The sequence below is a fragment of the Pantherophis guttatus genome, chromosome 5 (genome assembly GCF_059756535.1).
Source record: "Pantherophis guttatus breed Tessera chromosome 5, ASM5975653v1, whole genome shotgun sequence".
NCBI lineage: Eukaryota > Metazoa > Chordata > Lepidosauria > Squamata > Colubridae > Pantherophis > Pantherophis guttatus.
The window spans coordinates 58,153,058-58,181,020 of NC_142067.1; the positions used below are offsets into that span (position 1 = coordinate 58,153,058).

General features: G+C 38.3%; 1 protein-coding gene across 3 annotated transcripts in view; it reads right to left on the reverse strand.

The window, feature by feature from the left end:
- Window positions 1-664: 664 nt before the first annotated feature.
- Window positions 665-27,963, reverse strand: part of DNMT3L (DNA methyltransferase 3 like) — a 30,398-nt gene continuing 3,099 nt past the window's right edge. The window contains exons 3-14 of one of the 3 annotated variants that reach the window (XM_087895202.1): window positions 24,414-24,482; window positions 23,287-23,358; window positions 22,575-22,619; window positions 21,829-21,908; window positions 17,174-17,286; window positions 15,831-16,002; window positions 14,154-14,244; window positions 13,041-13,129; window positions 12,182-12,257; window positions 7,103-7,242; window positions 5,542-5,627; window positions 665-2,973 (exon numbers count right to left, since the gene is read on the reverse strand). In XM_087895202.1, the coding sequence (XP_087751328.1) occupies window positions 2,829-2,973; window positions 5,542-5,627; window positions 7,103-7,242; window positions 12,182-12,257; window positions 13,041-13,129; window positions 14,154-14,244; window positions 15,831-16,002; window positions 17,174-17,286; window positions 21,829-21,908; window positions 22,575-22,619; window positions 23,287-23,358; window positions 24,414-24,482 (1,178 nt within the window). In that variant the 3' untranslated portion in view covers window positions 665-2,828. Of the gene's footprint in view, window positions 2,974-5,541; window positions 5,628-7,102; window positions 7,243-12,181; window positions 12,258-13,040; window positions 13,130-14,153; window positions 14,245-15,830; window positions 16,003-17,173; window positions 17,287-21,828; window positions 21,909-22,574; window positions 22,620-23,286; window positions 23,362-24,413; window positions 24,483-27,963 lie in introns of all 3 variants that reach the window. The other 2 variants (XM_034423890.3, XM_087895203.1) reach the window with 2 other exon arrangements.

The window sequence follows — 27,963 nt, forward strand, 5'->3', positions numbered from 1 at the left end:
CACACAAATGGAGTGGTACATGTTCGCAGAACCATTCCCTCCCCTCCCACAGATCTGCAAAGCCAAAAAACCCGGGGAACTGTGCCATAGCAGATCTGTACACAATGTTTTATTGTGGCAAATATAGTTCCTCAATAACAGGCCAATGCCTTTTACCTCTACACTTCTAGACCTTGCAAGTTGGTATAGCCTACTCACCTGAAGGGTGGCATATTAGTGCCCTTCATTTCTAAGATGTCTGCATTTTCTCAACTAAGATCATTAACACATATGTTGTGCATTATGAAGATCCCAGGAGTCATACCCATTCTTAACTGTCAGAGTAGGCATAGAATACAAATCATAGATGCTACAAACGATAGAAAACTTAATTTAAACTTTTGACTAAAAACAATTTTTCAAATCAAGTATCTCTCCTTCAGTTGTAACAAGATTACTTATTTTAAAAAGTTTGTTACAGATCTGGTTACTATTATAATACTGTTCTGAGCAGCAGGAAGTCTTTTTTATATGTTGTGTTTGTAAAATGACAAGTTGTGCAGGAGTTTGACTATATTTTTTTTCTTCCCAAGATATTATATTACAGTGTAACATAAAAAGGTGTCAGTTTTGAACTATGTGAACTTGTAAAATGAACTTATAAAATGAAAATCCAATTAACTAGTTTGTTTTTCTTCATTTTTCCCTAATGTATGCCTATGAACTGAAAAAAGTTTGGACTTAATGGCATTGTGTAAAATTGCAAAATGTGACCTAGTTTTTTTCCCCAGTGAACCAGCATGCTGAATGTTCCAGATCTAATATGTTGACTATAAATAAATGGCTATGAGTGTGAAATAATGAAAGTGATGTCCGAAACCATAGTTTTAAATAGAGTTTTGAAAGTGATCCTGATAGAAGAGATTGCTGTGTTTCTGTAGTTGTGGATTATCACCTAACCTGAGTGAAAAGAATGAAGAAAATGAATGTACCAGAATATGAGCACAATTTTTCAAGAGCATGGTGACATGGTATTAATTTGGTCTTTCCTTCAATGAAATTGAAATTATGGTGACTTGAATGGTTGGTTTAGCTGTCTCTCAACTGGCCTACCTAACCAATCATTTCATACCTGTAATATTTGATTTTGATATTTCTGAAAGGAAATTTAGTGCTCTTTTGAAATAATATGAAACCTGTGGGAAAAGAGTACTATAGCTGACACATATTTTTGCACATGATTTAGCACTCTTTTAAAAAACACAATTCCCATCTTCAGAAATAGGCTAACAGGCAGGTCCTAGATGTGAGGAAGATATAAGGAGCATTAGGGATATAGTACTTTCTCCTCTTCTCTAACACATCATCCTACATTCCTTTACATCTGGGATGTGTAGTTTGAACTAATTGGTGTGGAGAAGTGGGCTGAATAGAGCTGGAAGGAATGATTGGTAATAAACAAACTCCTCAATCAAGTGCTGCAAATGGTAATACAGGTACCAAGTAGTGGTGACTCACACCATATACTGTACATGTAGAATGTGGCATAGGCAAAATAGACCCTCTTCCTCCTAGTAAACTGGTCATGTAACGCCACTTGTGTCAGAAGCAATGGAAAGCCTATAAGGTACACATAGATGATACAGGCAGCAACACAGGTTCTGATTGTCTTTTATAGTTTAAAACCAACTTATGTAGCAAAGGATTGGGGTTTTTGAAGTTTTCTAATGGTCTAGCATTTTCAAAAGAGTGCTAAGACTGTGTTTATAAGGAACTCATGTAAGACCTGGTAAAGTCTATGGAAAGCACAAAATTACCCATTATGTATAGGCAGATGTTCTGCAGAAGTCAGTTGTTTAGGGGTTTTTTGCAACAAGATACAATAGCCATGATGTGCAATGCCCAGCAACCAATGGGGAGATAAATACCCACACTATTCTAAACAATCCACCCACCATGAACCGTATTGTTGATGAAGTGCTTTAGATCATGTCAAACCAAAATTTCTGTGAGGAGAACAGAAAAAGCATTCCTTTTAAACTAACATAGCTAAAGACAAATTGAAGGGGTAGACTAGGGTTGAATTGAAAGAAGTGTTACAAAGAAATGTTATATAAAAAGGTTACTGGGTATATTCATGCTGTAGTTAGGAGGACATTCAGTAAGCATGAGTCCTCAGTCAAGAGAATTTAGAATAATATGACAAGATTTCACAAGCTTTATAGGTAGTTATTTTCTATGGCAATCATCATAAAGAATTAAATTATTTCTATTTTAAGACCAGAAAACATTTTATTACAAATAGTTATTTAGAAAAACTATCAAAAATAAATATATATCAATGCAAGTATTATCTTTTCATTGTTTATTATTGATATTTTCCCTTTTTATTCTCCTTATGAGGCATTTGGAATCATGAATCATATTTCTATGTTTATCAGGGCATTCTGTTTATATATATCATTTGCATTTTAAAATTTAAACCTGCATTTACTAGCTTAAATATATTCAGCATGAAGTTATGCATGTAACTTCCCAAAAAAGAAACATATAGTTTGTATATATGTGGGATGAAAAACCATTTAAAGTGAAATTTAAAAGGCAAGAGTTGGATGACATAGCAATAATGTCTATAAATGTTTTTAAACCATATTGCAAACAGATTAGAGGAAGAAGAGCTTGATCAGTAGCTTGATGCAAATGAATCTGGAGATGAAATTTTGTTCAGCATGAGCATAATTGTTATAAACAAATACTGAAAATCATACTGAACATAACACAGCAAGTTACTCTTTAAATGTCACATTGCAAAAGTCAGCTTTGCTTTGGATTCAAGGCAAAAGATTGGCTTATGAAAAGGCCCTAAAATAGTCTTTCAAAGGAACAAAAAACTCTCTAATCAGTGTAGCTGGACGTTGAGAGAAAATTCTAGATCTGCAAATGTTGTCTGCCAAGAGAGATAAATCCATGTTCAATGCTGAAGCAGAGTATTTGCTAGAAAAGAATTAGAAAATGTTTATGTAACAAAAACAAAAACAATCAGGCAAGCAAGCACTCCAAAAATCTACATCTTTTCAGTGGCCTGTTCAGCATTTCACTTACATTTTTATTTCAACCTAACATAAAGGATTATCCTGTTTTCTACTTGGGCCATTTACCTTTGGAGATCTTACAAGGCCTCATTGTGCAATACAGCACATAGTTCTAGATTTAAAGATGCCGATGCCAAATTCATGACAAAATAATGTGTCTGGATACCAATATGATAGGTATTTTTTTTCCCTTCTTCCATGTTCTTGTTCAGTTTTGCATGTGTTAAAAGCAAATAACTTCTCTGGCTAAAAAAAAGGTGGCTTTCTAATCCACCTACTGTAGAAGAGGAAATTCTTTCTCCTTTACCCTTTGTATTGTTCAATAAAGTACAGGTAGTCCTCAACTTACGATTACAATTGAGCTCCGAATTTCTGTTGCTAAGTGAGATATTTGTAAAATGAGTTTTGCTCCATTCTATGACCTTTCTACCATTGCGAACTGGTAGTAAAGGTAAGTAGAACCCACTCCTGCTGTATTTGTTAACTTAGTAACATGTTTGTTAAGTGAATTGGCTTCCCCATTGACTTTGCTTGTGAGAGGATTGCTAAGGGTCACAAAACATGATCACATAAACTCAGGACACTGCAAACTTCTTAAATCAATTGCCAAGCATCCCAAATTTTGATCACAATGCTGCAACTGTTGTAAATGTGAAAAACAGTCTTGTCATGTTTCAGTGCTGTTGTAACCTCGAACGGTCCCTAAACAAACTGTTATAAGTCAAGGACTACCTGTACACCCTTAGAGATCAAATAAAAAAAGTTTATAGAGCAAACCCTTGGCTATTAGAGAAACTTCTGATAGAAAAACCAAGCTAAATTGTATCCACAATTCCTCAAAATGAAAATAGCTAGTTGATTCATATTTTCAAATGTTATTTATTATAAACAATATTGTATCTTGCTGTCTGGTCTCATTTTATACCTCTTACTCCATTTAGAGAAATTATACTATAGTTCTCATGACATGGAAATGCAGAAAGCCAAATTATATTTAACAAAGATAATTTTACAAATTAAACTACATTGGTTCATCTTGCTAATGCTAGATATTCATATGACACATATTTGGAGAATAACTGCAAAATCTCAAAATTACCAAGAGTTACTGTATATAGTATAAGCATTCCTGGAATTATCCTTTATAATAGCATTGGTAAATTATTTAACTGTTGTTGCAAACCTTACCTACTTACCACCCACAGATGTGTTGTAGGAATTGATTTAAACTGGAATACGGGTTGATCGTCAAATGATAAAAGTTTTGTGTGAAAGTTCATACGAAACATTACCTAGCTTCAGGGGTGAAATGCTCCCGGTTCGGACTGGATCGCCCGATCCGGTAGCGATGGCGGCGGGTGGTTCGGAGAACCGGTAGCAAAAATCCCTGCACCACCACCCCCCACCACCACCATGCCCAGCTGAGCTGCACGATCATCATAGGCTTTTTTTTTTTTACTTTTAAAAGCATTTTTTCTACAACTTCTTCCGCCAAAAAAATGCTTTTAAAAGTAAAAAAAAAAGCCTCTGATGATCACGCGGCTCAGCTGGGATCGTCAGAGGCTTTTCAAAGCATTTTTTTCTGCAATCTCTTCCAGGGAAGAGGTGGTTAAAAAAATGGTTTGAAAACCTCTGCTGATCAGGCAACACAGCTGGGATCGTCAGAGCCTTTTCAAAGCATTTTTTAAAATCACCTCTTCCGCTGAAGAGGTTGCAGAAAAAAATGCTTTAAAAGTCTCTCTGATGATCCCAGCTGAGTTGCCTGATTGTCAGAGAGACTTTTCAAAGAATTTTTTAAAAAGCCTCTCTGACGATCCCAGCTGAGTTGCCTGATCGTCAGACAGGCTTTTAAAAAAATATCTCTTCAGCGGAAGAGGTGGTTAAAAAAATGCTTTGAAAAGGCTCTGACGATCCCAGCTGTGTTGCCTGATCGGGAAAGGCTTTTCAAAGCATTTTTTTGCATTTGCAGAAAAAATGCTTTTAAAAGTTTTTTTTAAAAAAAGTTGGCCATGCCCACCCAATCACATTACCCCCCCACCAAGCCACACCCACAGAATCAGTAGTAACAAATTTTACATTTCACCCCTGCCTAGCTTCCCCTGGTGCATTGACCAATAGCTATAGTTCCTGGGAATGAAAGGCACAGTAATCCAGCAAAATATCTGAAGGAGACCAAACAGCTTACAGCACACTGTTGTTAGGAGATGTGAGAGAGTGTTGTAATTCATGATTCATGATATTTATCAACATTCATGATATTTATCAACATTCTACAGTAGGTATGTACAAATTCAGGCATCTTAGCTGTACTTAATTCTGAAAAATTGTTACTGCAAATTTGTTATTGCTTTTCTATAGTAAAAAAAAGCAAAGAATTGTTAAAGAGGATTTCGTAAATTATTTACAACACTTTACATTAATTCAGTTTTAAAAGAACATGCTAAGCTAAACTGAGAAACAAATTACTCACCTATTAACAGATGGAATGTTACTCCAGATATGCACTGCATTCTGGACATTGCTGTCATCTTGTTTATATCTGAGAACTGCTTCCATCTGTAAAACAAACATATTTATACTTCAACTATTAGAACGTTGTCTCAAAACAATGACCATTCCACATAATACAGAACTATAGATAGTCTTTGACTTACGACTATTCATTTACCAGCTGTTCAAATTTATGACGCTGCTGAACAAAGGGACTTATGATCCTTGTTGCGATGCCCCCATGGTCATGTAAACAAAATTTGGGCACTTGGCAATATGCCCAACCTTATGACCAATTGCAGGGATGCTGCAGTTCCCTCCTGCTTATCTCCCACCCCCTTCCATCCCTCTGCATTCCTGTAGGTCTTGGACCTGCTTTTATGCCCCGCCAGGTCCCCGCAGGCCTTGGACCTGCTTCACCGTCTCTTTCCCACCCTTAATTTTAATTTTTGGTAGATTTTCAGGAAGCAGCTGCTCCACTGCATGGCCTATTTAAACAGTGGAGGCCATGTGACACTGTCTTGGAAATGTGCACCATTTTGGGAGTGTCCACAATGAAATGCCACCCACTTCCTGGATGGTGCCATGCAGCCTTCAGGAAGGCTGAAGGGTAGAGCAGGCCAGCTCTCCTCAAACACAATCTGTGGACCTTCAACGACCCATCCTTTAGCTGCCCTATACAGTGGAACAGGCCACATGTGAGCTAGAACCAGGCCATGGGTAAGCTGGGGAGGTGCTGTAGTGCAAGTCTGGTCCTGTGCTAGGCCTCCCAATGATCCATGTGGTTGTTTAACACCTGCAATGGGGGGATGGGGAGAGCAGGTATTGGGGTCATTAGATAAAGTAGTTATGTGGGCACCTCACTTAATGACTATCATGACTTGTGATTGTAATAGGTAGGCTGCATTACAGTCATAAACCAAGGACTACCTGTACACAATTTCATTTAATTCAGCCAGGAGTCTTTGAGTTTTGGTTCTGATGTAGTCATGAAAGCCAGCTGAGTAACTTTGGACCAGTCTCTCTCAGCCCATAATATCAGGCTCAGGTAACAAGCTGGTCAGTCAATTCCTGTTGTAACCAATGGATCAATATTCACTTGATCTGAAAAAAGCAGACCTTGCACTTGTGAAAAAACACTAAGAGGAAGAAATAAAGGACTTCCAATAATTACCATTTTTCTCTCAGCCTGTGGCAACTTTATCATGGGAGAGGACTCTGTGGATCATCTGGGAAGCTGCGTGAGGTCTGCAGATCCCTGCACAACAGAATGTAGAACTGCTTTCCAGGACCATTTATATGAGGCTTAGGAACAAACTGGGAATCAGCTTTAATGCAAGCTTGCTGTAATCACATGTTTGTGCATCTGAGTTTCATTGTGGATGCCAACAAGATGAACTGAAATCTCTCCAGGGATGCATGCAGAGCCAATGTCATATTTTGTACTGTTCCAGTAAAAATCTACATGAATTTTAGGTATTTAAATAATTAATACAAACTCAGTTCATTCACTTCCCAATAGCAACTGATTTCCAACTTACCTGAAAAAAGCGAGAAGCTGCATCTCTCTCTTCTTCATCCAAGACAATGTTGTCTACAAATAGCCAAAAAAATGGCTTTTTATTTTTTTCTTCAGGACTTCCATACTGAAGTATACGAAAATATTGGTAAAAATACCAGGCTTTAGAAGGAAGAAAGAAATTTGTTTTCTTGTAAATAGCTTTTGAAAATGGTTTCAAAAAATAAATTAGTCTTTTTTAAAAGTGATAACTACTACATGATCTTTCTCAGTTGTCCAGAATTTTGGACCTTTTCAATAACATTTAGTTAGGGAGTTGTCTCATATGAGTAATTCACTGGCACATAGTACAGGTAACCCTTATGACTGCAATTGGGACTGGAATTTCAATTGTAAGTCATGATGTTTGTAAATCAATCAAGCACCCACTTGATCAAACCTAATTTAATGATTGCTTTTAGGGCAATCATTAAGTAAATCACCTGGTTATAAATCGGGAAACACAAAAAATGCCAGAAACTGACAAAAAAAAGTCACAAATTGCAGTAATGTGACTCTGGCATGCTGCAAGCTGTCATAAATATGTTGTCAAGTACCTAGAATACAGTCATGCGACACAGGAGTTAATACATTTTACAACATCTTGAAATGTTTTGTTGACTGGTCATAAATCAAGGACTACTTGTAATGTTAGGTTTTATGTAAGTAGACTGGTGATCTAGCAACCTTTCCCAATTTTGGTGGTTATGAATGATGGAAGGTATACTCCTGGATCTGGAAATAGCAAGAAATTACACCTAAACACTATCTAGCTCTTTGGCTACTGCCATAAATGTCAATGGCTAAAATAATCCCTTACAGCAGTGCTTTTCTAATTTAGGAATTTTAAGGTGTGGACTTCAACTCTCAGAATTCCCTAGCCAATATGGTTAGGATGCAGCTTGTATAAATTAGAATAATTTACTATATCTACGAAAGGGGAAAGTTATTGAATTACTAGTAATTGGTTCATGTCAGCCATAGTTCTATAGTGTGAATTTCAACCTATGCTTATGGGCAGTGATAGGAGAGAAGTGCATATTAAAATTCTTTTGCGGACGACCTTGTCTTTTTTATAGAAGACCCAATAGAAACAATCCCCAAGTTAATAAAAGAAATTGAAAAATTTGGAAGAGTAGCAGGCCTAAAAATCAACAAAGAAAAAACAAATATGATAACAAAAAATATGACAGCAAAGCAAGTAGAGCAATTAGTAAATGTTTCACAACTACAGGCGGTAAAGAAAGTGAAGTACTTAGGGATCCATTTGACGGCTAGAACAGTAACAATAAAACAGGACAATTATGAACCCTTGGTCCAGAAAATTAAAGAAGATTTAGATAAATGGGGGAAATTAAAGTTGTCCCTTCTGGGGAGGATAGCAGTGGTAAAATCCAACATACTTCCAAGACTCCTTTATTTATTCCAAACGATCCCAATAAAATTGGATAAGAAATTTTTTGATAATTTGGATAAAATAACCACAAAATTTGTATGGGAGGGGAAAAAATCGAGAATAAAATTAAACATATTACAAGATGATAAAATTAGGGGTGGTTTCAGTTTTCCAGCGTGGCAAAAATATTACAAGGCTGCCAGTTTACTATGGATTAAGGAATGGATAACTTTGGAGAATCAAAGACTGTTAAAGCTGGAAGGACATGACCTAATGAAGGGATGGCATGCCTTTATTTGGAATTCTGGAAACAAATCATACAAACATTTTAACAATCATACCATTAGGAAATCTTTAATTAGTACCTGGCAACAAATTCAACGTAAACATTATATGAAAATCCCCGGTTGGCTGTCGACAATAGAAGCAACCACCCACCCAAACATATTATCAAAACAAAAAATACTACGATATAGAGAAATATTGGATACACAGGGTAAATTAAAAACTAGGGAAGAATTAAAAGAACAAGGAATAGCAATAGACTGGTGGCCCTACTCACAAATAAAAATAAGATACAGGAAGGATCAGGAGGAGGGGGGAATAGATTTGAAACAAAATAGGTTGGATAAATTATTAGAATCTAAAGAAGGGAAATTAATTTCAAAAATCTACAAATATTTACTTGAATATGATTTGGCAGAAGAATTAGTGAAAGGGCAGATGATAGCATGGGCGAGAAACATTGGCCACAGTCTACAGCTAGAAGATTGGGAAAGAGTGTGGGAAATGAACTACAGTATGACAAAATCGGTGGCCTACAAAGAAAATCATTATAAGATGTGGTATCGATGGCATCTGGCCCCTGCAAGACTTGCGAAAATGTACCCAAATGTAGATTCGACCTGTTGGAAGTGCAGAAAAACACAGGGAACCTTCTACCATGTTTGGTGGCTTTGCCCGGTCATTAAGAAATACTGGAACAAGGTAAGGATATGGATAAGAGAAATTACAGATTGTGAAATTGAATTAGAACCTGAGATTTTCCTATTGGGCATGATCAAAAAGAACATTCGAAATGACATAAAATACCTAATACTTCATATAATCACAACGGCAAGATTAGCACTAGCACAATTTTGGAAAAGCGATCGACTGCCAACAGACCAGGAATTAATACAAAAAATATATACATGCACAGAGATGGACAGACTAACTTTAGTGTTACAGGATAAGGAGGACTCTAAATATTATGAAACATGGAATAGATGGTACCAATGGATAAACCAGAGGAAAGGAAATAGGTAGAGATGAAATTTAGAAGAAATTAATATAACAAAAACAGCACTGTCAGAGGTATAGAATATGGAATATTTTATTGTATGTTTGTATATATGTACATATAATATATATAATATATTTATATAGTATAATGGAAATTAGTCAATAGGTGACATTTATGTACTGTATATGCAAATTTGTTTCTCAATTGAGAGAAACTTGTATGTTTTTTAAATGTTTTTTCTTTTAAACAATAAAGTTTAATTAAAAAAAAAATTCTTAAATTGATAAAATATAATATTGGTCTAGTAGATTTATGGTACCCACCTTTTTTATTAGAGCCTTCAAGTCACTTTTTGACTCCTGATAACTGTCTGTACTAGTCCCTGCAATTCACCTTGGCAAGGATTCTCAGAAGTGGTTTGCCATTACCTGCTTCCTAGGGCTGAGAATGTCTGGCCCAAATTCACCCAGCTGACTTCAACCCTTAAGTACAATTCAGTCCCCAGGTTTCTAGCCTGATAGCCTTTACCACTCTACTATGTAAAGAATAGCCAATAACAGTGGGAACAAATGGGTTATGTCTGAACTAGGACTAATATGATTCAGATTCAAGTCCTCACTCAGTCATAAAGACCATCAAAACAAGACAGTCACCATTGCTGAGCTTAAACTGGTTTATAGAACTTTAGACAGAGTACACTAGGTTGCTGTTTTGAAATCCTACAGGATATCAAAAAAAAGAAAAAAGAAATTGGTTTGTGACATGTTTTACCTTCGCTTAGCAATTGCAATATACCCGTGATGGCGAACCTATGGCACGGGTGCCAAAGGTGGCACGTGGAGTCATATCGGTGGGCACGCGAGCTCAGCTCCGGCACACATGTGTGCGCCAGCCAGCAGATTTTCGGGCCTTCTGGACCCACCAGAAGTCAGGAAACACATTATTTCTGGCCTCCGAGGTGGGGAAGGCCATTTTCACCCTCCCCAGGCTCCTAGAAAGGCTCTGGAGCCTGGAGAGAGCGAAAAATGGGCCTACTGGGCTCATCGTGCCATCACGTGCCAAAAGCGGGGAGAGTACGGGGGGGCGGGGCACATAGAATTATGGATGTGGGCACGCATGCGTATGACCCCCTCCACGCTCCCCCCGCTTTTGGCACGCGATGTCAAAAAGGTTAGCCATCACTGCAATATACTGTAGTTACTCCCCACCACTGGGCAAAGGTGAACAGCATTATTTTTTTATGTATACCCAAAGTTTTATCTGACAAAAAGTTTTATTCTAGACAGAGAGGGAGGGAGAGAGGAGGGGAAGAGATGTGCCAATATAAATGATTGGACTATTCAGCTATGCTTTCAGAAGTGCAACCTGTGATTCAGAAGTGAATCTATAATTATAATTACTGGATGATCACAATGACTTCATGTCATTGTTGTTGAAATACAACTTCCAGGGTACCTCAAAATTGCTGTATTTCCTAGGAAGCTTGGAACATGTGATTCAGCAACATCTGGGTGCACCTTCCTTTTTCTGGCAGCAGAGGCGAAGTTAGTGCATGGAGGATTCGAGGGACCTTACTGGTGGTTGCTCTAATATCTTGTTTCTTTTAGAATCATTTTTTTTTGCTTGAATAGAACAAAATATACTTAGGAATGTGCAGCATGGCCAGACCACAATGCAGGGATGAAATGCTCCCAGTTTGGACCAGATCGCCTGATCTGGTAGCAATGGCGGCGGAGGGTTCGGAGAACCGGTAGCAAAAATCCCTGCTCCCCCACCCAGCTGAGCCGTGCGATCATCAGAGGCTTTTTTTTAATTTTTAGAAGCATTTTTTTCTACAACATCTTCAGCCGAAAAAATGCTTTTAAAAATATTTTTAAAAAGCCTCTGATGATCGTGTGGCTCAGCTGGGATCGTCAGAGGCTTTTAAAAGCATTTTTTCTACCACCTCTTCGACCAAAGAGGTGATAGAAAAAATGCTTTTAAAAGCCTCTGACGATCCCAGCTGAGGTGCCTGATTGTCAGAGGCTTTTAAAAGCATTTTTTTACAACCTCTTCGGCAGAAGAAGTTGTAGAAAAAATGGTTTTAAAAGTTAAAAAAAAAAGTTGGCCACGCCCACTCAATCACATTACCCACCCATCCCACCAAGCCACACCCACAGAACCGGTAGTAACAAATTTTACATTTCACCACTGCCACAATGCTATAAATACTTTTGTGAGAGATAACTAACATCAATGGAACCATAAAACAATTTCCCAAGTAAATCTATTTACAGAAAAAGGAACAAAAATGCAATCCAAAAGATAAATGATTTTCAACAAACCAGGATCCAAGGCACTTATATCAATATTTTCATTTTATATATCATTAGGTTGCTTACCAGATGGATGTTTGTAAAATTTTGCTACAGGAGGAGTTGAGCCAAAAATAAAATCAAATGGACCCCATTCTTCTATCTAGTAAATCAAATAAATCAGCTTCAGAAACTTGATTGGTTCATTAATTAACATTCTGATCATTAATAATAAATTAATATATTTAATGGACAAAAACAGTAATTTGCCCTAATCTACAAGTCCCAATTAAACTGTATCATACTGGGTAAGACTCTGCCCGCTGACAATAGTTTATTTCAAATTCATTCAAATCTGTTGCTAAATTATTATGAATATTAATTAAATAATCCATAACTTCCAACCCCCGGTATAGCAGCTGCTTAAAAACAACATTCTATGCCTTCTCCTAAAATCCTCTCACTAAGCTCCTGAATGAGCATAAAATCCCAATACCTACAGTCCTTTTTTTTTTTTATTGTGGGAGGTGCATCCAACTCTACCTACTCAAACTTCTGCCTCTTACTCAGTTTATGCTTAAAATCCAATTTTTCTCAAGTTCTCAACAGTTGTATAGTTCTTCTCCTGGGCACCCAGTTACTCCAGCAGACTGCACACAGACCTCAGTTCCAGTCAGGGTCAAAGCATATACTAAACCTCCCTCCATCCCATTGTAAATGACTATATTTTGTGTAGTAGGGTATCTTCAAATTCAGCTTTTGTTTCTATCTTTACTTTAAATTTTCTTTCTCTTGCTACTGTTTTCTCCCAAACATTCAATTCCCCTTCTACCTTCTTTCACCTTGCCCTCTTATCAACTCTACTATACAAAAATTAATCCTAAAAAAAATCGACAAAACAATCCACACAGTGTAATAAAATTTATATAAAGCATCTTTTACTTACATTTGTTCTTATCACATCTGTGACATCATCCATGTACTTTAGGTACCCATTGCCTCTCCTTTCCTCTAGAAACCCCAAGCTTTTCAATTCTAGAGATGAAACGAGAAGTGCAAAATACATTAGATATAATATATGATCTCAGTTGGTCTTGGATACATATGAAGATGCCTGTTAAAGCCAAATAAACTCTGTTACAACATGGAATGAAGAAGGTGGTTGTATGTATGTATAGTATTCTCCTGAGTAAAATGATAGAAGAATACAGATCACATAAACAGCAGAGTTTTTAGTGGATTAAATTAAATATTGTCACTTTATTGGTATGTGTTTAGCTATTAATTGTTCTCAGATCTGCTAACTAGGCAATATTTACATAGCGTTTTTGTTTGACTGACTGACTGATTGATTATATTCATTTACTCAAAAATGAAGGTTGATGCCACTTGTAGGTAGTTGATATTTTTCATAAGAAATGAAATGATTTCAGCAGGAGTTAAACACTTAAATATTTCTTAAAGAAACCAATGGGCTCAATGAGTATGCTATTTATTTTTCAATGAACATGGAATGAAGCAAATGTAAATTTAAAAGTAGTATTCAGAAGGCAAAATTGCATGCAATTTGTGTGTATAGGGGAGGGACTTCTATAATTACCTACCTCAAATGAAATAGAAGCCCAGAAACATTTAGGCCAATGTAGTCAGTTCATGATGTAAATTATCTTTCATAAAGATTTATAAAGAAACAGATTTGGAAAAGTCCAAAGGTACAGTATCCTGCACAAAGATCTAAAGCAGGGGCCAGATGCATCATGCGCTGGCCATGGCCACACCCAGTTTAGTGAAGGGGGGGAAAAGTCACAATACATCATGTGATGCCGCCATGACAATGCAAGTTTGACACCCCTGATCTAAAAGATTTCTTAGCACTATCTCTATCATCTAGCCACTTGCTGGTAAAATGCAGACTGCAATGAGTAATCAACAGAGAACACGATTGATAAATGGCTTTGCAAAACAGCTGGCTCCTAATGAGCCAAGACAGCTAAGAAAGTTATAGTCTATTTTATGTGGATAGAAAACTATGTCTATATTGCTGTACCTGTTTACTTACCCTCTGTAATATTGTCAAAAAGTGAAAGCACATGGATTGACTTTCTCTCCCATGGAGACAATAGCTGATATATCCATATATTAGTGCTGTTCTAACACAATAAATATTTGTTAATTAATCCAATAACAACAATTACAAGCTCACACATTTTCTCTTATTTTTAGAAATAGTTATTTCAATTATTACATGTATCACATGAGTACAATAAGGCTACATCAGGTTCAATAACACAATTTAAGCATTCTGTTAGATCATTTTGATAATTAATGCACATTTTTATCATACCTATATTTTATGCTAGTTTATTAAAAACTTTATATCTGCTTTGTTAGAAAGTTTTAAGTGTCTTTATGTTAACAGAATCTTTATAAAATATATCTTCGTATATTCTCCAATCATATCTGAATGTGGTTGTGACTGAAAATATGTGGTTGAAAGGATTGAAATTTTTACTGTTATAATTTTATAGATAATTTTATAAAATGATGTATTATAGGTATATACCACCATCAAAATTGCCTAGAATGTATAAATGGAATTCAAATTAATGATGGAAATATGAACAAGCAAAAGAGACATTTTATTAAGTTTGTTGGATGTGTAAAAAAGCTAGAAAATTATGGATTCAAATATACACACTGATTTAGAAGAAGTTAAAGATTAATATACAATTGAGACTAGAGGTTTTTCTTTGGGATTGATGGAAATATTCGGCCCTACCCACAATGGAGGAATGGTTGGTGAAGATGATGCAACTTGTTGAAATGGCTAAATTGGCTACTTTGATAAGATAACAAACAGATCTAAATTTATTGCTGACGGGAAACCTCTTATGGACTTCTGAAGAGAGTTAAATTGTAACCATAGAGTAAGAGGTAAATTTGTAATTGTGTTTATAACTGTTATAAAGAAGATACTGTCTTTTTTCTTTGTTTTCTATTTTGCTTTTACTATCTTATCTTTCTTACAATTTTAGCTTTTTCTTTGATTCTTTTTCTATGCTTTTTTCTTACTTTATATTAATATGTATTAGTTTTTATATTCCTTTTAAAATATTTAATACAAGTTATTAAAAATGAATGTTGCTTGATTAAAGGAACTAATACATTAAGAGCAATACGACAGAATTGGGCATGCTTCCTATGCCCTCAAATAGATCTCAAATACTGCCTGTGTCTCTTTGGGCAAAAATAATTTGCCGGAGCCTGGACTACATAGAAATTACTCTCATACGAGTGAACTGGAGGTTTATGAAATTAAACCAGCCATTCTGAAAAATCTTTCATTTAAAAATAGATGCATTTCTAGATGTTCAATACTCAGAACTACAAAAGTTTACAGGACATGAGAATGGACAATATAGGAGAGATACGGATTACAAATGCTCATTTGCTTTGAAGTTATGATATCTTTTTAGTCAGAATTCATAGTTGTAAAGTGTCAGCTGAAAGTGAGTGCTGCCACTTGGTTCAAATATGAAGGGTGTTTTACATTTCTTCAGCTTTGTACATTTACGTCATCTCCTGATAAAACAGTGATTGTGTTTTCTGTTTGAATAGCATCCCTATCAGAAATCAATTAATTTAGCTAACTATTCTGTGCAAAATCCTGTACAAAATTTACAGTTAATTTAAAGCCAAGCAATATTTGAACATTTTAAAATGAGCTTTTCCTTACAGATTCTTGATCATAGAAATTTTTCAGAATTGCACGCCATTTTATTCTCCTCTTTAGCAATCCATTTACATGTTGAGGTGCACACATGAAGCATATCCAGGTAGTTGTTTCTTTTATTTCTTCTGCACACCCAGGATAAACAAGGGTGTCCACACATTCTTCACAAAAGCATCTAAATAAATTTAAAAATAAAATTGTTTAAAGGCACAAAGTATTATTTTCCTGTTTGTGTTCCCTGAACAGCTGATCTTTGCTGCATTCTGTTAAGTACATCTGGCCTTTTTATAATATAGTTTACTTGTCCCAAGAAGTGCTATTAAAATACCTTTGAGGTATTTTGTATGTTTGGCTACAGTATACAAAAGGCTCTTAAAATCTATTACAAAACTTTGGTACACTCCTTAGTATGGTAGAGGTCAGGGAGGAAGCACATTGTAAGTCCCAGCATACTTTGCCACTGACCGTGCTGATTGGGGTTCCTAAACTCATAGTTCAGGAATATCTAGAGATTTATATAGTTTTTATCTGTGTTAGAGTTACTAACTGCCAAGAAATGTGACCTGAGTAGGGAATAGTCTTAACTGCAAAGATTAGTTGATAGCAGTGGTGGAATTCAATTTTTTTTACTATCGGTTCTGAGGGTGTGGCTTGGTGGGCGTGGTAGGGGAAGGATACTGCAAAATCTCCATTCCCACCCCACTCCAGGGGAAAGATACTGGAAAATTTCCATTCCCTCCCCACTCCTGGGGGAAGGATATTGCAAAATCTCCATTCCCACCCCACTCTGGGGCCAGCCAGAGGTGGTATTTGCCAGTTCTCCAAACTACTCAAAATTGCTGCTACCGGTTCTCCAGAACCTGTCAGAACCTGCTGAATAGCACCCCTGGTTGATAGGGGTTGTTTTGCATGATGGTTTCTTCCCTATTAGAAAGAGCACCACTTTCTACTTCATAACACTTTGCTGTCAAATAAGCACACCCCGGAAAATAGATTAATATTATGATATGAATTGAAAAACAACAGAAATCAGAAAAAAATGGAGGTTTCCTGAAGGTAATTTGGTTAACTGGATAAAACTGCAATTAAGATGGAATATTAACCCTTTGTTATATTAAAAGCAATAGTAAATTATTACTACTGTTATCATGCCCAACTTCCCATGTAGACATTTTGATGATTTTTAATAAATAAGATATCACATGCACCATCAAATCAGGTAAAGTAAAAGAATGTTTTATTCCCCCCCCCTTTTCATTTAAAGTCTCATTGCAGACAAAGACTTCTTCAGCTTCACAGTTTGTAGCATTTTAAGCTTTCATTTGTAGCATTTGGATATTGCTCACTTGTGACATGCTGAATGATCACACATTATTAGAGATTTGCCCCAGCAGCAGATGGTACAATCAGCTTGGTAGCCATCATCATCACACAGGAAGAATCTTTCCAAAAATCTTTCCTTATAAAAAGAAAAAGGACACAAAACATATTTCATAATACTATTTTAATTCATAATACTATTTACTGAATACAGTATGAACGTAATTCATAATATTGTTTACTCATAATTCACACACGCACAAACTTTAGCCAGTCATAAAACAACACTTTAAAATACTATAGGCTAAAATTATTAGTCTCATTTTATAAATAGGAAGTGGTCTGAATATTGTTTATTTAGAAAGACTACTGGGATTGTTAGACATTTCCAGTAATGCTGTAAATGCCTACTGTGCTAATATTAAATAGGTATTACAAATAATACCAACACCTCTGATCATTCCCACTAGCTTCTTCTATTGCTACTTCAGTTAACATCTACAAGATGTCCATTTTAGTCTTATTTTCAAGGAACACTAATTGCTTCTCAGCCATATTGAGTATCCTTAGCATTCTGATAACACCTGATCCTGTATTGATAGGTGACTTCTCCCAATAGTTTCATGCTTACAGCCTGTTGAATAGAATTGGAGAAAGCCCTAAACCCTGTGGCTTCAGATATTTCAGGGGCCTGAGATACATTCCAACCCATTTGACTTAAACTGCCCCCTCAGAAAGGAGGAGAAATACATAACACAGTGCCCCCGAGTCCTGAAGAATAACATGATTAATGGGGAGAGAGAGGGAGGGAGGGAGGGAGGGAGGGAGGGAGGGAGGGAGGGAGAGAGAGAGAGAGAGAGAGAGAGAGAGAGAGAGAGAGAGAGAGAGAGAGAGAGAGAGAGAGAGAGAGAGAGAGAGAATACTGAAGGAGAATATTAGAGGTCAGTTAAAATTCTGTAATCCAAATATACTGTCCCAAGGAAATTAACAATGTCAGCTTAGCCATAAAATATTTAGAAGGCCAAGGAATGTTGATAAGTTAGGAAAAAAATATTGGGAGTTGAATAAAGAGTTCAGAAAGCAAAAATAACTTCCTAAAAAGAAAACAATAACTTCCTAAAAAGAAAACAAGCCATGAAATATTACTTCTTTCTACTTAGTTTTATAGTCCTGCCTCATTATCTCATGTTTGTACCACATGATTTCATTGACCTTCCTAGGAATATGAGCCAATCAAATATTTGCTGTTGTCACTACCCAATTAAATACCTTGCTACAGGGGTGGGTTTCAAAACCCATTGCTACTGGTTCGCTCATGGGCACGCGTGTGCTTGCACGCGTGACGTTTCTGTGCAGAAGCGTCCAGGCAGGCGGGCAGAGCTTCCCCCCACCACCGCTACTGGTTGTTCGCCCAATCCAGGGTGAACCAGTAGCACGAATGGGTTCTACTTTCCTTTACTACCAGTTCGCAATGGGATCGCACAGATCACTGATGATGACATCCGGGGCAGTGGACGGGGCCTCCCGCCAGTTTTAGTATTGGTTCTTGTGAACCGATCTGAACCGGGGTCAACCCACCACTGCCTTGCTACTGTAGTATCTTAATCTATGAGTTAAATGAACCCCATTAAGGGAAAATTTCCTTCTATATGCCTGAGCTCTTAATTTTTCAGGTATTTCAGATTAAAACAAAGTAGAACAAATGAACAAAACAGAACTGTAGTGGCTTAATTTCAGGGTTCAATTATAACACAGCTTAGTTTTGAGACAGGACTCTGTAGGGTTGCTCAGAGTTATGTTCTCAATTTCAGAGCTATGAATTCGTCTGGAAAAACAAGCAACAGTTCTACCCACTAAAGCATGAATTCTCACCTGCAAGTTTTTGAACAGCATGCAAAAACCACACCAAAAAAATAGTGGAAAAATTCATGTTGTTTTCACTTTATTTATATGAAATTACACTTATTTATTTTATTTGTTTGTTGCCCATCTTGCCACAAGGTAGCTCTAGACCAGTGGTGGGTTGCTACCAGTTTGGCCTGGTTCTACCGAATAGGTAGTAACTTTAGGAACTAGTTCTCCGAACTGGTAGTAACGGCAACCAGGCCACACCCCCAAACCAGTCCCCCGGTCGCTGCTCGCTCACCCACCCGACGCGTCCGTCGGATGGTAAGCTGACCGAAGCAAAGAAGCCTTTCAGACGCCTGGCCGCAGAGTGCCAAAAAGTACTTCAGCCAGTGAGAAGAAAGCTGCGGAAGCGCAAAGATGGTGGCAGTGACCGGAGGTCTTTCTGGTGCTGTGCGCCAGTAGCTGGGTGGAAAAGAAGCCTCTTGGCTTTCAAGTTCAACAGCAGGCTCAGTCCCTTCACAGGGTCACTTTTCTCCATGCCCGAGAAAGATAAAAAGGTGCGGAGCAGCCTTTAATGACAAAGTTGCCTAGATGAGGTAAAAAAAAATGAACCACTGAGGGAGGAGCCATTGCAGCCACCCCCCCTCCCCGCAGCTTGGAGCTTCAAGCGGAAGAGGTCCTCGGCTGTTGCGAAGAAGTGGCAGCTCTGGGTGCGCCAAGCTCGCTTCTTTCTCTAAGAGCCACTTTGCAAACAAGGTGCAAAGCGGCTCTCAAAGAGAACGAAGTGGGCATGGCGCACCCAGAGCTGCTTCTTCTTCACAACAGCCGAGGATCGAAGAGTTCGCTCAGGAGCGATGCCAACGAGGAAGGCGGCCAGGTCAGAGGGAGGCAGAGCCCAAGCTCTCTGGGATGGGTAAACAAGTGTGGGGAGGTGAAGGGGAGCAGACCCAGGCCCCCACATGTTGCACCCTCTCCCAGCCTTCACCCACGCCTCCGTGCCACCAGCATCTCCTGAAGCCGCTGCTGTTGGAGCCGCAACAGGGACTGGGGCAGCCCGGTAGCAGCCATGAGCCGTGCTTTCCTCTACGCGCTGTGGGCAGCAGAGGGAAACAAGTGCTTCTCTCTGCACAGAGCTTTCCGGATGAGACTTGGAGGAAAGTGCAGGTCATGGCTGCTAAATTTCGCTGTGCTGCGCCAAATGCTTTCCCATAAAGAACAACAAAGGAGAGAAACAGCCGCTGACCTGGTGAACACGTGGACTGGAGCAGCTCTGTGTGCTCTCCACTGGCTGTTTCTTCCCCTTCACTAGCGCAGCACAGTGAAATGTAGCAGCCATGACCTGCGCTTTCCTCCAAGTCTCATCTGGAAAGCTCTGTGCAGAGAGAAGCACTTGTTTCCCTCTGCCGCCCATAGTGCTTAGAGGAAAGCATGGCTCATGGCTGCTAAACCACCTCTGGTTTCTTCCCCTTCGCTCATGCAGCACAGCGAAATGTAGCAGCTGTAAGTCAAATCCAGAAAGATCTGGCTGGGGAGAGGTGCCTCCATTTACTGGGTCAGGGCAGTGGGCTCAGCTGAAGCCCAGATGAGCTGAGGAACTGCAGGGAGCCTCCCATGGTTTGCACTCCCTCCCAGCCTTCGCCCGCGCCTCTGTGCCACTAGTGTCTCCTGAAGCCATCGCCGTTGGAGCTGCGACAGGGACAGGGGCAGCCCGGTAAGCTGGGTGCCTAAAAACGGTGTGGAGGTGCGAGGCGAAGGCTGGGAGGGGGATGCAACACACGGGAGGCTCCCCGCAGTTCCTCGGCTCGTCTGGGCTGCAGCTGAGTCTGCTGCCCTGAGCCGGCAGAGATGGTTGTTCAGGGTGCAACCATGGGGAAGGCCCATGGAGGGCAATGGAGGGAAAGCCGAGACAACCACCACCACCCCACCGATCCCAACCTGGATATGGGGCCGGAGTGTCAAATAGTCCCAAAAATTTTAGCCACCTGTTCGGTGGGCATGGCTTGGTCATGTGACTGAGTGCACGAGTGACATCACATTGGCCATGCCCACTCAGCCATGCCCCCCACCTAGCCACACCCACAGAACCAGTAGTAAAAAATTTTAGAACCCACCACTGCTCTAGACGACTTACAAATTAAAAGCAAAAAAACCATACAAACACAAATATGTGTAGCAATAAAAATACAAATTATGACTAAAAGATGGAGAGGGAGGGAGCAGGATGTGCAGAGGGAAGGTGGGATTTTTTGTATCAAATACCTTCAGCATGAAACTTCCCCATTGGAGCCCCAAGGTAACCGGCAGAGCCAGGTCTTCAGGCTCTTATGGAAGATCAGGAAGGTGGGAGTAGACCTCACCAGGGGGCAAGATGTTCCAAAGGGCAGGAGCCATATGGAAAAGCCTCTTCTACTGGAGGGTCTATGATGACTCAATGCCACTTCCTCAAAGTGACTACTCGGGGGACGGGGGGGACAGGACACCCCCTGATGAACTAGTAGTGTCAAGTTCTCCCATTCCATCTACTGGACCCTGCCAGCTGAAATTTACTTATTATTAAATATAGTAAATAAATATGATTGCTTAATCTCCAGTTAATCACATTAAACACCACAATAGCAAGAAAAAAAAGAAAAAAAAAGAACTTTTGGAGGATTTCTGCAGTCCCTGGGTCTCAGATAGTGCACCTCTGTGCCATAGAAGAAGGTAGCTTCTCTGCCATGGCTAGTAATTCTTACATTCCAGGGCCAGCAGAAAGGTTCACTCTGTTGGATGAAGGGTATGGCTCAAGCTAAAAGAATAGAAGCAGAAGTTATCAAGTTTGTCAGCTACTCACCGAACAAGGAACACACATCCCTCCATGAAACAAAGGATGTTGAGTGTAAATCTCAAACCCTCCACAGCATATACAGATATCTTCAAACAAACAAAACAAAATCAGGAAATTTAACTTTAGTAATCATTGCCATAGATTTCTGTGATTTGATAATGGAATTTAGCATTTTATACGACACAGGAAGATTGGATTAAGACATAAACATCAATCAATTGTTTAAAAAAGGGATATGTATTAAAAAAAAAAGAGGTAAAAATGCAATGCTGCTTGAAAAATATCCTTGTATAATATTAATAGCAAATACAAATGTATTTGTACCTTAAAAGTATATACAGTATATATTGTAGGTCAAATAATCTATCAACATAAAATTTATCATATACAGAGTATTTTTGAATAATACCATCCATTGTCTTCAGGTCTCTTTTCTGTTGAATCTTTTTCTGTAATGATCTACAGAATTTGTTAGCAAAGATTAAGTATATTTTTTCATTGCGTCAATTTTTTTTGACAAAAATGAATAATTAAATGGGCATTGCACTGTATTAATTTATTTACAATCTAGGTGGAGGAAGAGCAAGTCCTGTCTACAGAACTCAAGACAACAATTCTAGAAGCTGTAATAATAAAATATATTTTGGAAGCCATTTAACTGAGGATGGCTATCCCATTAACAGCAATTCATGAAAATACAGTAATAACAAAAACAACAATTGCATTAATAGTTAAAAACATTAATATCTCACCTTCAATATGCCTCTCATTATATTTCACTTCATGTGCAATATTTTCTACAGAAAAAAGAATGGGCACTTTTCACATAGAGCTTTTGAATTAGTTTCCACTTGAATTACTCTCTAATTCAAACATATATTGAATAGAATGTCTGTTAATTATTTTCTCTAAATTCAGTACAATAGCATATTTTTTTAAGGTTCTAAATGAGAAGGATCTTTCGGCTCGCAGTACAAATAGGCTCATACTCCACACCATTAAAATGCAGTATGATAATAACAACACAATGAGGTTTTTGTCATTTGTCCTCTACCGCCACACGCTACAGATACGTCTGTTTGTCAGTTTCTTCCTAAAGGTCAAAAGCCTTTTCTGCTTCATGTTGTGCAGTACAGGTAGTCCCTTGTTTAGCAACTGTTGCAATTATAACAGTGATGAAAAAGTAACTTTGCAATCAATCCTCACATTTGCAAAATTAACAAGTCTAAAGGAAAGCTAACCTGAAGTAAGATCATAAGCAGAGTTATGGTTTCACTTAGTGATTGCTTCACTTAACTACCAAGTTGCCAGTTCCAATTGTGGTTGCTAAACAAAGGCTACCTGTAGTGCAAAATTGCAGTCAATATACTCAGAACCCATGGATGCAAAGTTTAGTTGCTATTCAAGGTGCACCGAGCAGAAGAAATGGTAATTCATCTTAGGAAAAACAAAATTAGATATTACCTTTGCTTAACATAGAGGTGCTTATTTCTTCCACAGAACTTGTAGAAATGTCAAGATCAGAACTGTAGCTCTCTACTGATACAGATAAAAGTATAATGAGGGAAAATAAATTTCTTACATTATATAGTAGTTTAAGTAAGATATTAAAGCACTGTCAGTTGTGAGTATGTAAAATCTCTCAGAATTAAATCGAATTTCAGATCAAACTTACACTTGTGATAGGTTCCAAGTGCCAGCCAAAAGGCCTATGTTTATGCTGTATGGGAAATCTAGAAGTCTGGAACCACATTGAAGAAGCCTGATAAAAATAATCAATTTATTTGAACTGTAGCAATTAGTCCACTTTATTCCTCCTGGAAACATGTTTGAACTTGGAGAGGTTTTGGGAATACCTTCTTCTAGAAAATGTAATGGAAGCATACCACAATTATCCCTGAAAGTTACCAATGTAGAGAAATAATGAGTGAATCCTTCAGCAATCTTTTTTTGAGCTAATTCTTTGTCCCAATCCTATACCAATATGTCCACATCATGAGCATCAATGTGTGCCAGTCATTGTTTTATAGGTTATACAGTGGTTTTTACCAAACTGTCATCCTCTAGATTTGTTGGATTACAACTCTAATAAAAAAATAAACAGATTGTGATGTCTGGGGATGATGGAAGTTGCAGTCTAGTTTGGTATTTCTTAACCTTGGCAATTTTAAGATGTGCGGACTTCAACACCCAGATATTTGGCTCATCTAGAAGTCATCAATCTGAGAAAAGCACAGATATTTCAATACAGTTCATTATCAACTTCATTTGCTATCCAAAGCAGGGAAGTAGCCACATTTTCTTATAGGATGGTGCAATGGAATTCTCAGAAAAGTCTGAAAGCCAAGATGGTGGCAATGGAGGAAGTATTGTTACATCATGGGGAGAAAAGTTGCTATTAAACTAAGATAAAATGGTAGGAGGAGAGGTGGTGAGGGAAAAATAAGTCATACAAAAAGAAAAAAAGACTGGAGAAAGGAAAAGGAGAGGAAGATTGGAGAAATTAGGGGGAAACCGCCACCAAGGGCAGTGGCCCACAGCAAACTTTGCCTGCTGAGAGAACTTTGCCCAGCTGCACCTGAGAGGCTTACCCAAGAGACTGGAGGCCCATTGAAGTGTGGTGAGAGGAGGAGCAAACAGACTGTGGGCAGCAAAACAACCTGGTAGAGAACAAAAGGCAAGCCTGTGAATGAGTGGGGCCAGCTATAGTGCAGAGAGGAGAACCCAACCCAACCCACTTTGATGCAGCCTCACTGGTGCTGAGCAATCGATTTCATAGACTTTCCCTGGAAGTAAACATGCAGACACCTGGAAAAGAAGCATCATCAAATGTCCCTAAAAAAGTAGCATCATCAAGTGCTTCTGTGACAGGTAGAAAAATACCCCAAACCTCCCTAGAAAAAAAAAGGTGAGTATTGTTGATAGGAGATTCAATTCTCAAGGGAACAGAACTAGTCCTCTGTAGACCAGACAGTCAATCCAAAGTCCAGAAAACCTCTTAGAATGTATATGTATATGTATATGTATATGTATATGTATATGTATATGTATATGTATATGTATATGTATATGTATATGTATATGTATATGTATACGTATACGTATATGTACATGTACATGTACATGTATATGTAATGACATTGCCATAGGTGTATACTACAGGCCACCCAACCAAGCAGAAAAAATAGATGTACTTTTTGCTAACCAACACACTACACACTACAATAGTAATGGGGGGCTTCAATTACCCTGACATCAATTGGAAGACTAATTCTGCACCAAATGAGAAATCAAATAGGTTCCTGACCAACCTAGCTGACAACTTAGTTGTCCAAAAGGTAGAGGAGGGAACCAGAGGGATAGCAATACTGGGCTTAATTCTCACAAACAGAGAAGAAGTGATAGAGGAAGTTGAAACTACAGGAATCTTGGGTGAGAGTGACCATGTCATACTGGAATTCAACATAATGCAAACACAAGCAATATAACACAATGATACCAGAGATTTTAAAAGATCTGATTTTAACAAACTCAGAGAGAACTTGGGAAAGATTCCTTGGATGAAAATCCTAAAGGGGAAAACAACTTAAGAAGCTTGGGAAACTCAGAAAAATATGATCATAAAAGCCCAGTCCAGCACAATACCACTGAAAAAGAAAAACAAGAAATCCAAGAAGAAACCACAAAGATCTATATGATAAACTAAAAGACAAAAAGGACAAGTATAAAAAATGGAAAGAGGGACACATAACTAAGGCAGAATATCAGCAGATAGCCAGAATCTGCAAAGACGAAGACAGGAAAGCAAAGGCTCAGAATGAACAAAGACTTGCAACAAAAGTCAAGGATAAAAAATAAAGTTTCTTCCAACATATAAATAACAAAAAAAATATCAAGGAAATTGTTGGTCCACTAAAGAGAGAAGACGGCAAGGAAGTAACAGGCAGCAGAGAGACAGCAGAGCTGCTTAACTCATTCTTTGCATCGGTCTTCACACAAAAAGAAACTATAGTCCAACCTATCAAAAACACAACTGTAAAAAACAGACTAGAAATAAAAGTTAAAATAAGCCAAAAAAAATATGGTAAGAGAACACCTGTCTGATCTTGATGAATACAAATCACCGGGACCTGATGGATTATATCCCAGAGTTCTACAGGAGTTGGCAGATGTCATCTCAGAACCATTGAACCACATCTTTCAAAAATCCTGGAGCACCGGGGAATTACCAGATCCCCCAAAAGGGGGGAAAAAACAGACCAAGGAAACTACAGCCCAATTAGCCTAACATCAATACCTGGGAAGATACTGGAAAAGATAATAAAAAAAACAGATCTGCCAACATCTAGAAACAAGTAAAGTAATAACTAGAAGTCAGCATGGGTTTGTTAAAAACAGATTATGCCAAACCAATCTTATTTCATTTTTCAACATAGTGACTAAATTAACAGACCAGTGAAATACTGTGGACATAATATACTTAGACTTCAGCAAGGCATTCAACAAAGAAGACCACAACCTACTTCTTGGTAAGCTAGAAAAATTGGGATAGATAGCATCACCATCAGATGGATTTGTAACTGGCTGACAAACCATACTCAATGAGTAGTCATTAATGGTACTACAACTATATGGAGGGAAGTAAGCAGTGGGGTACAACAAGGTTCCGTCTTAGACCCAGTACTCTTCAATATCTTCATAAACTATTTAGATGAGGGAATAGAAGGTGAACTTACCAAATTTGTGGATAATACTAAGCTGGAAGGAATAGCCAACACCCTATATCAGGGGTGTTAAACTTGCGGCCTGAGGGCCGGATGCATCACACGCTGGCCACACCCACCCTCGAGTTAGCAAAGGGGAAAAATGTCACGATACATCATGTGAGGACAATGTAATGCTGTAAGTTTGACACCCCTGCCCTAGATGATAGGCTCAAGATCCAGATGGATCTTGGCAGTCTTGAACACTGGCCCCTATCTTACAAAATGAAATTTAATGTAGAGAAAAGTAACGTCTTATACTTAGGCAAGAAAAACCAAAAGTACACATATAGACTGGGTGAAACCAGGCTTAATTGCAGTAACTGTGAGAGGCATCTTGGAGTCTTAGTGGACAATCAATTAAATATGAGCCAATAGTGTGCAGCGGCAGCCAAAAAAGTCAATGCAATCCTAAATTGCATTAACAATCAAGATCAAGTGAGGTACTAATACCACTCTATAAAACCTTAGAAAGACCACACCTAGAATACTGCATTCAGTTTTGGTCACCACACTATAAAAAAAGATGTTGAGACTCTAGAAAAAGTGCAGAAAAGAGCAACCAGGATGATTAGGGGACTGGAGGCTAAAACATATGATGAACAGTTACAGAAACTGGTCATGGCTAGTCTAATGAAGAGAAGGACCAGGGGAGACATGATAGCAGTGTTTCAATACTTGAGGAACTGTCACAGAGAGAAAGGGGTCAACCTATTTTCCAATAGGTTGGACAGACAAGGAGTAGCGGATGGAAACTGATCAAGGAGAGATTCAACCTAGAAATAAGGAGATATTTTCTGACAGTGAGAGCAATCACCCAAAGGAACAGTTGTGGGAGCTTCATCACTGGAAGTTTTCAAGAAGAGACTGGACTGCCATCTGTCAGAAATGGTGTAGGGTCTCCTGCTTGGGTGGGGGGTTGGACTAGATGACCCCCAAGGTCCCTTCCAACTCTGTTATTCTGTTACATTCTCTTACTTCCAAGAATTTAGAGCTGACTCTAGGTTACAGAGAGGTGGAAAGTTTCTGCTGTTCTCCAGTCAATACTACTGGCTCTGTCAACGTGCTTTCTTCACCACACTTTGAATTGTTTAATCAAATCATGGCAATATGATGGGCTATGTGACAAGAACCCACCTAATTTACAGGCTGCTACTAGAGCCATGACCCAAGGGAGTGAGCTTGTTCACAAATCAGGGAAGATGGGGCCAACCATCTTTTCCCCAGAGTAGCTGGCAGAGCTACTAGAAATGTGTGTTTCTCACCACTGCAGCACCAATGCCAATTCTGAGACAAGGAGATGTGAGAAAGAGGCATTAGCTTTATTAGATTGATTGTCAACACCAGTTCCATCACTACCGGTGAAGAGAGCATATAT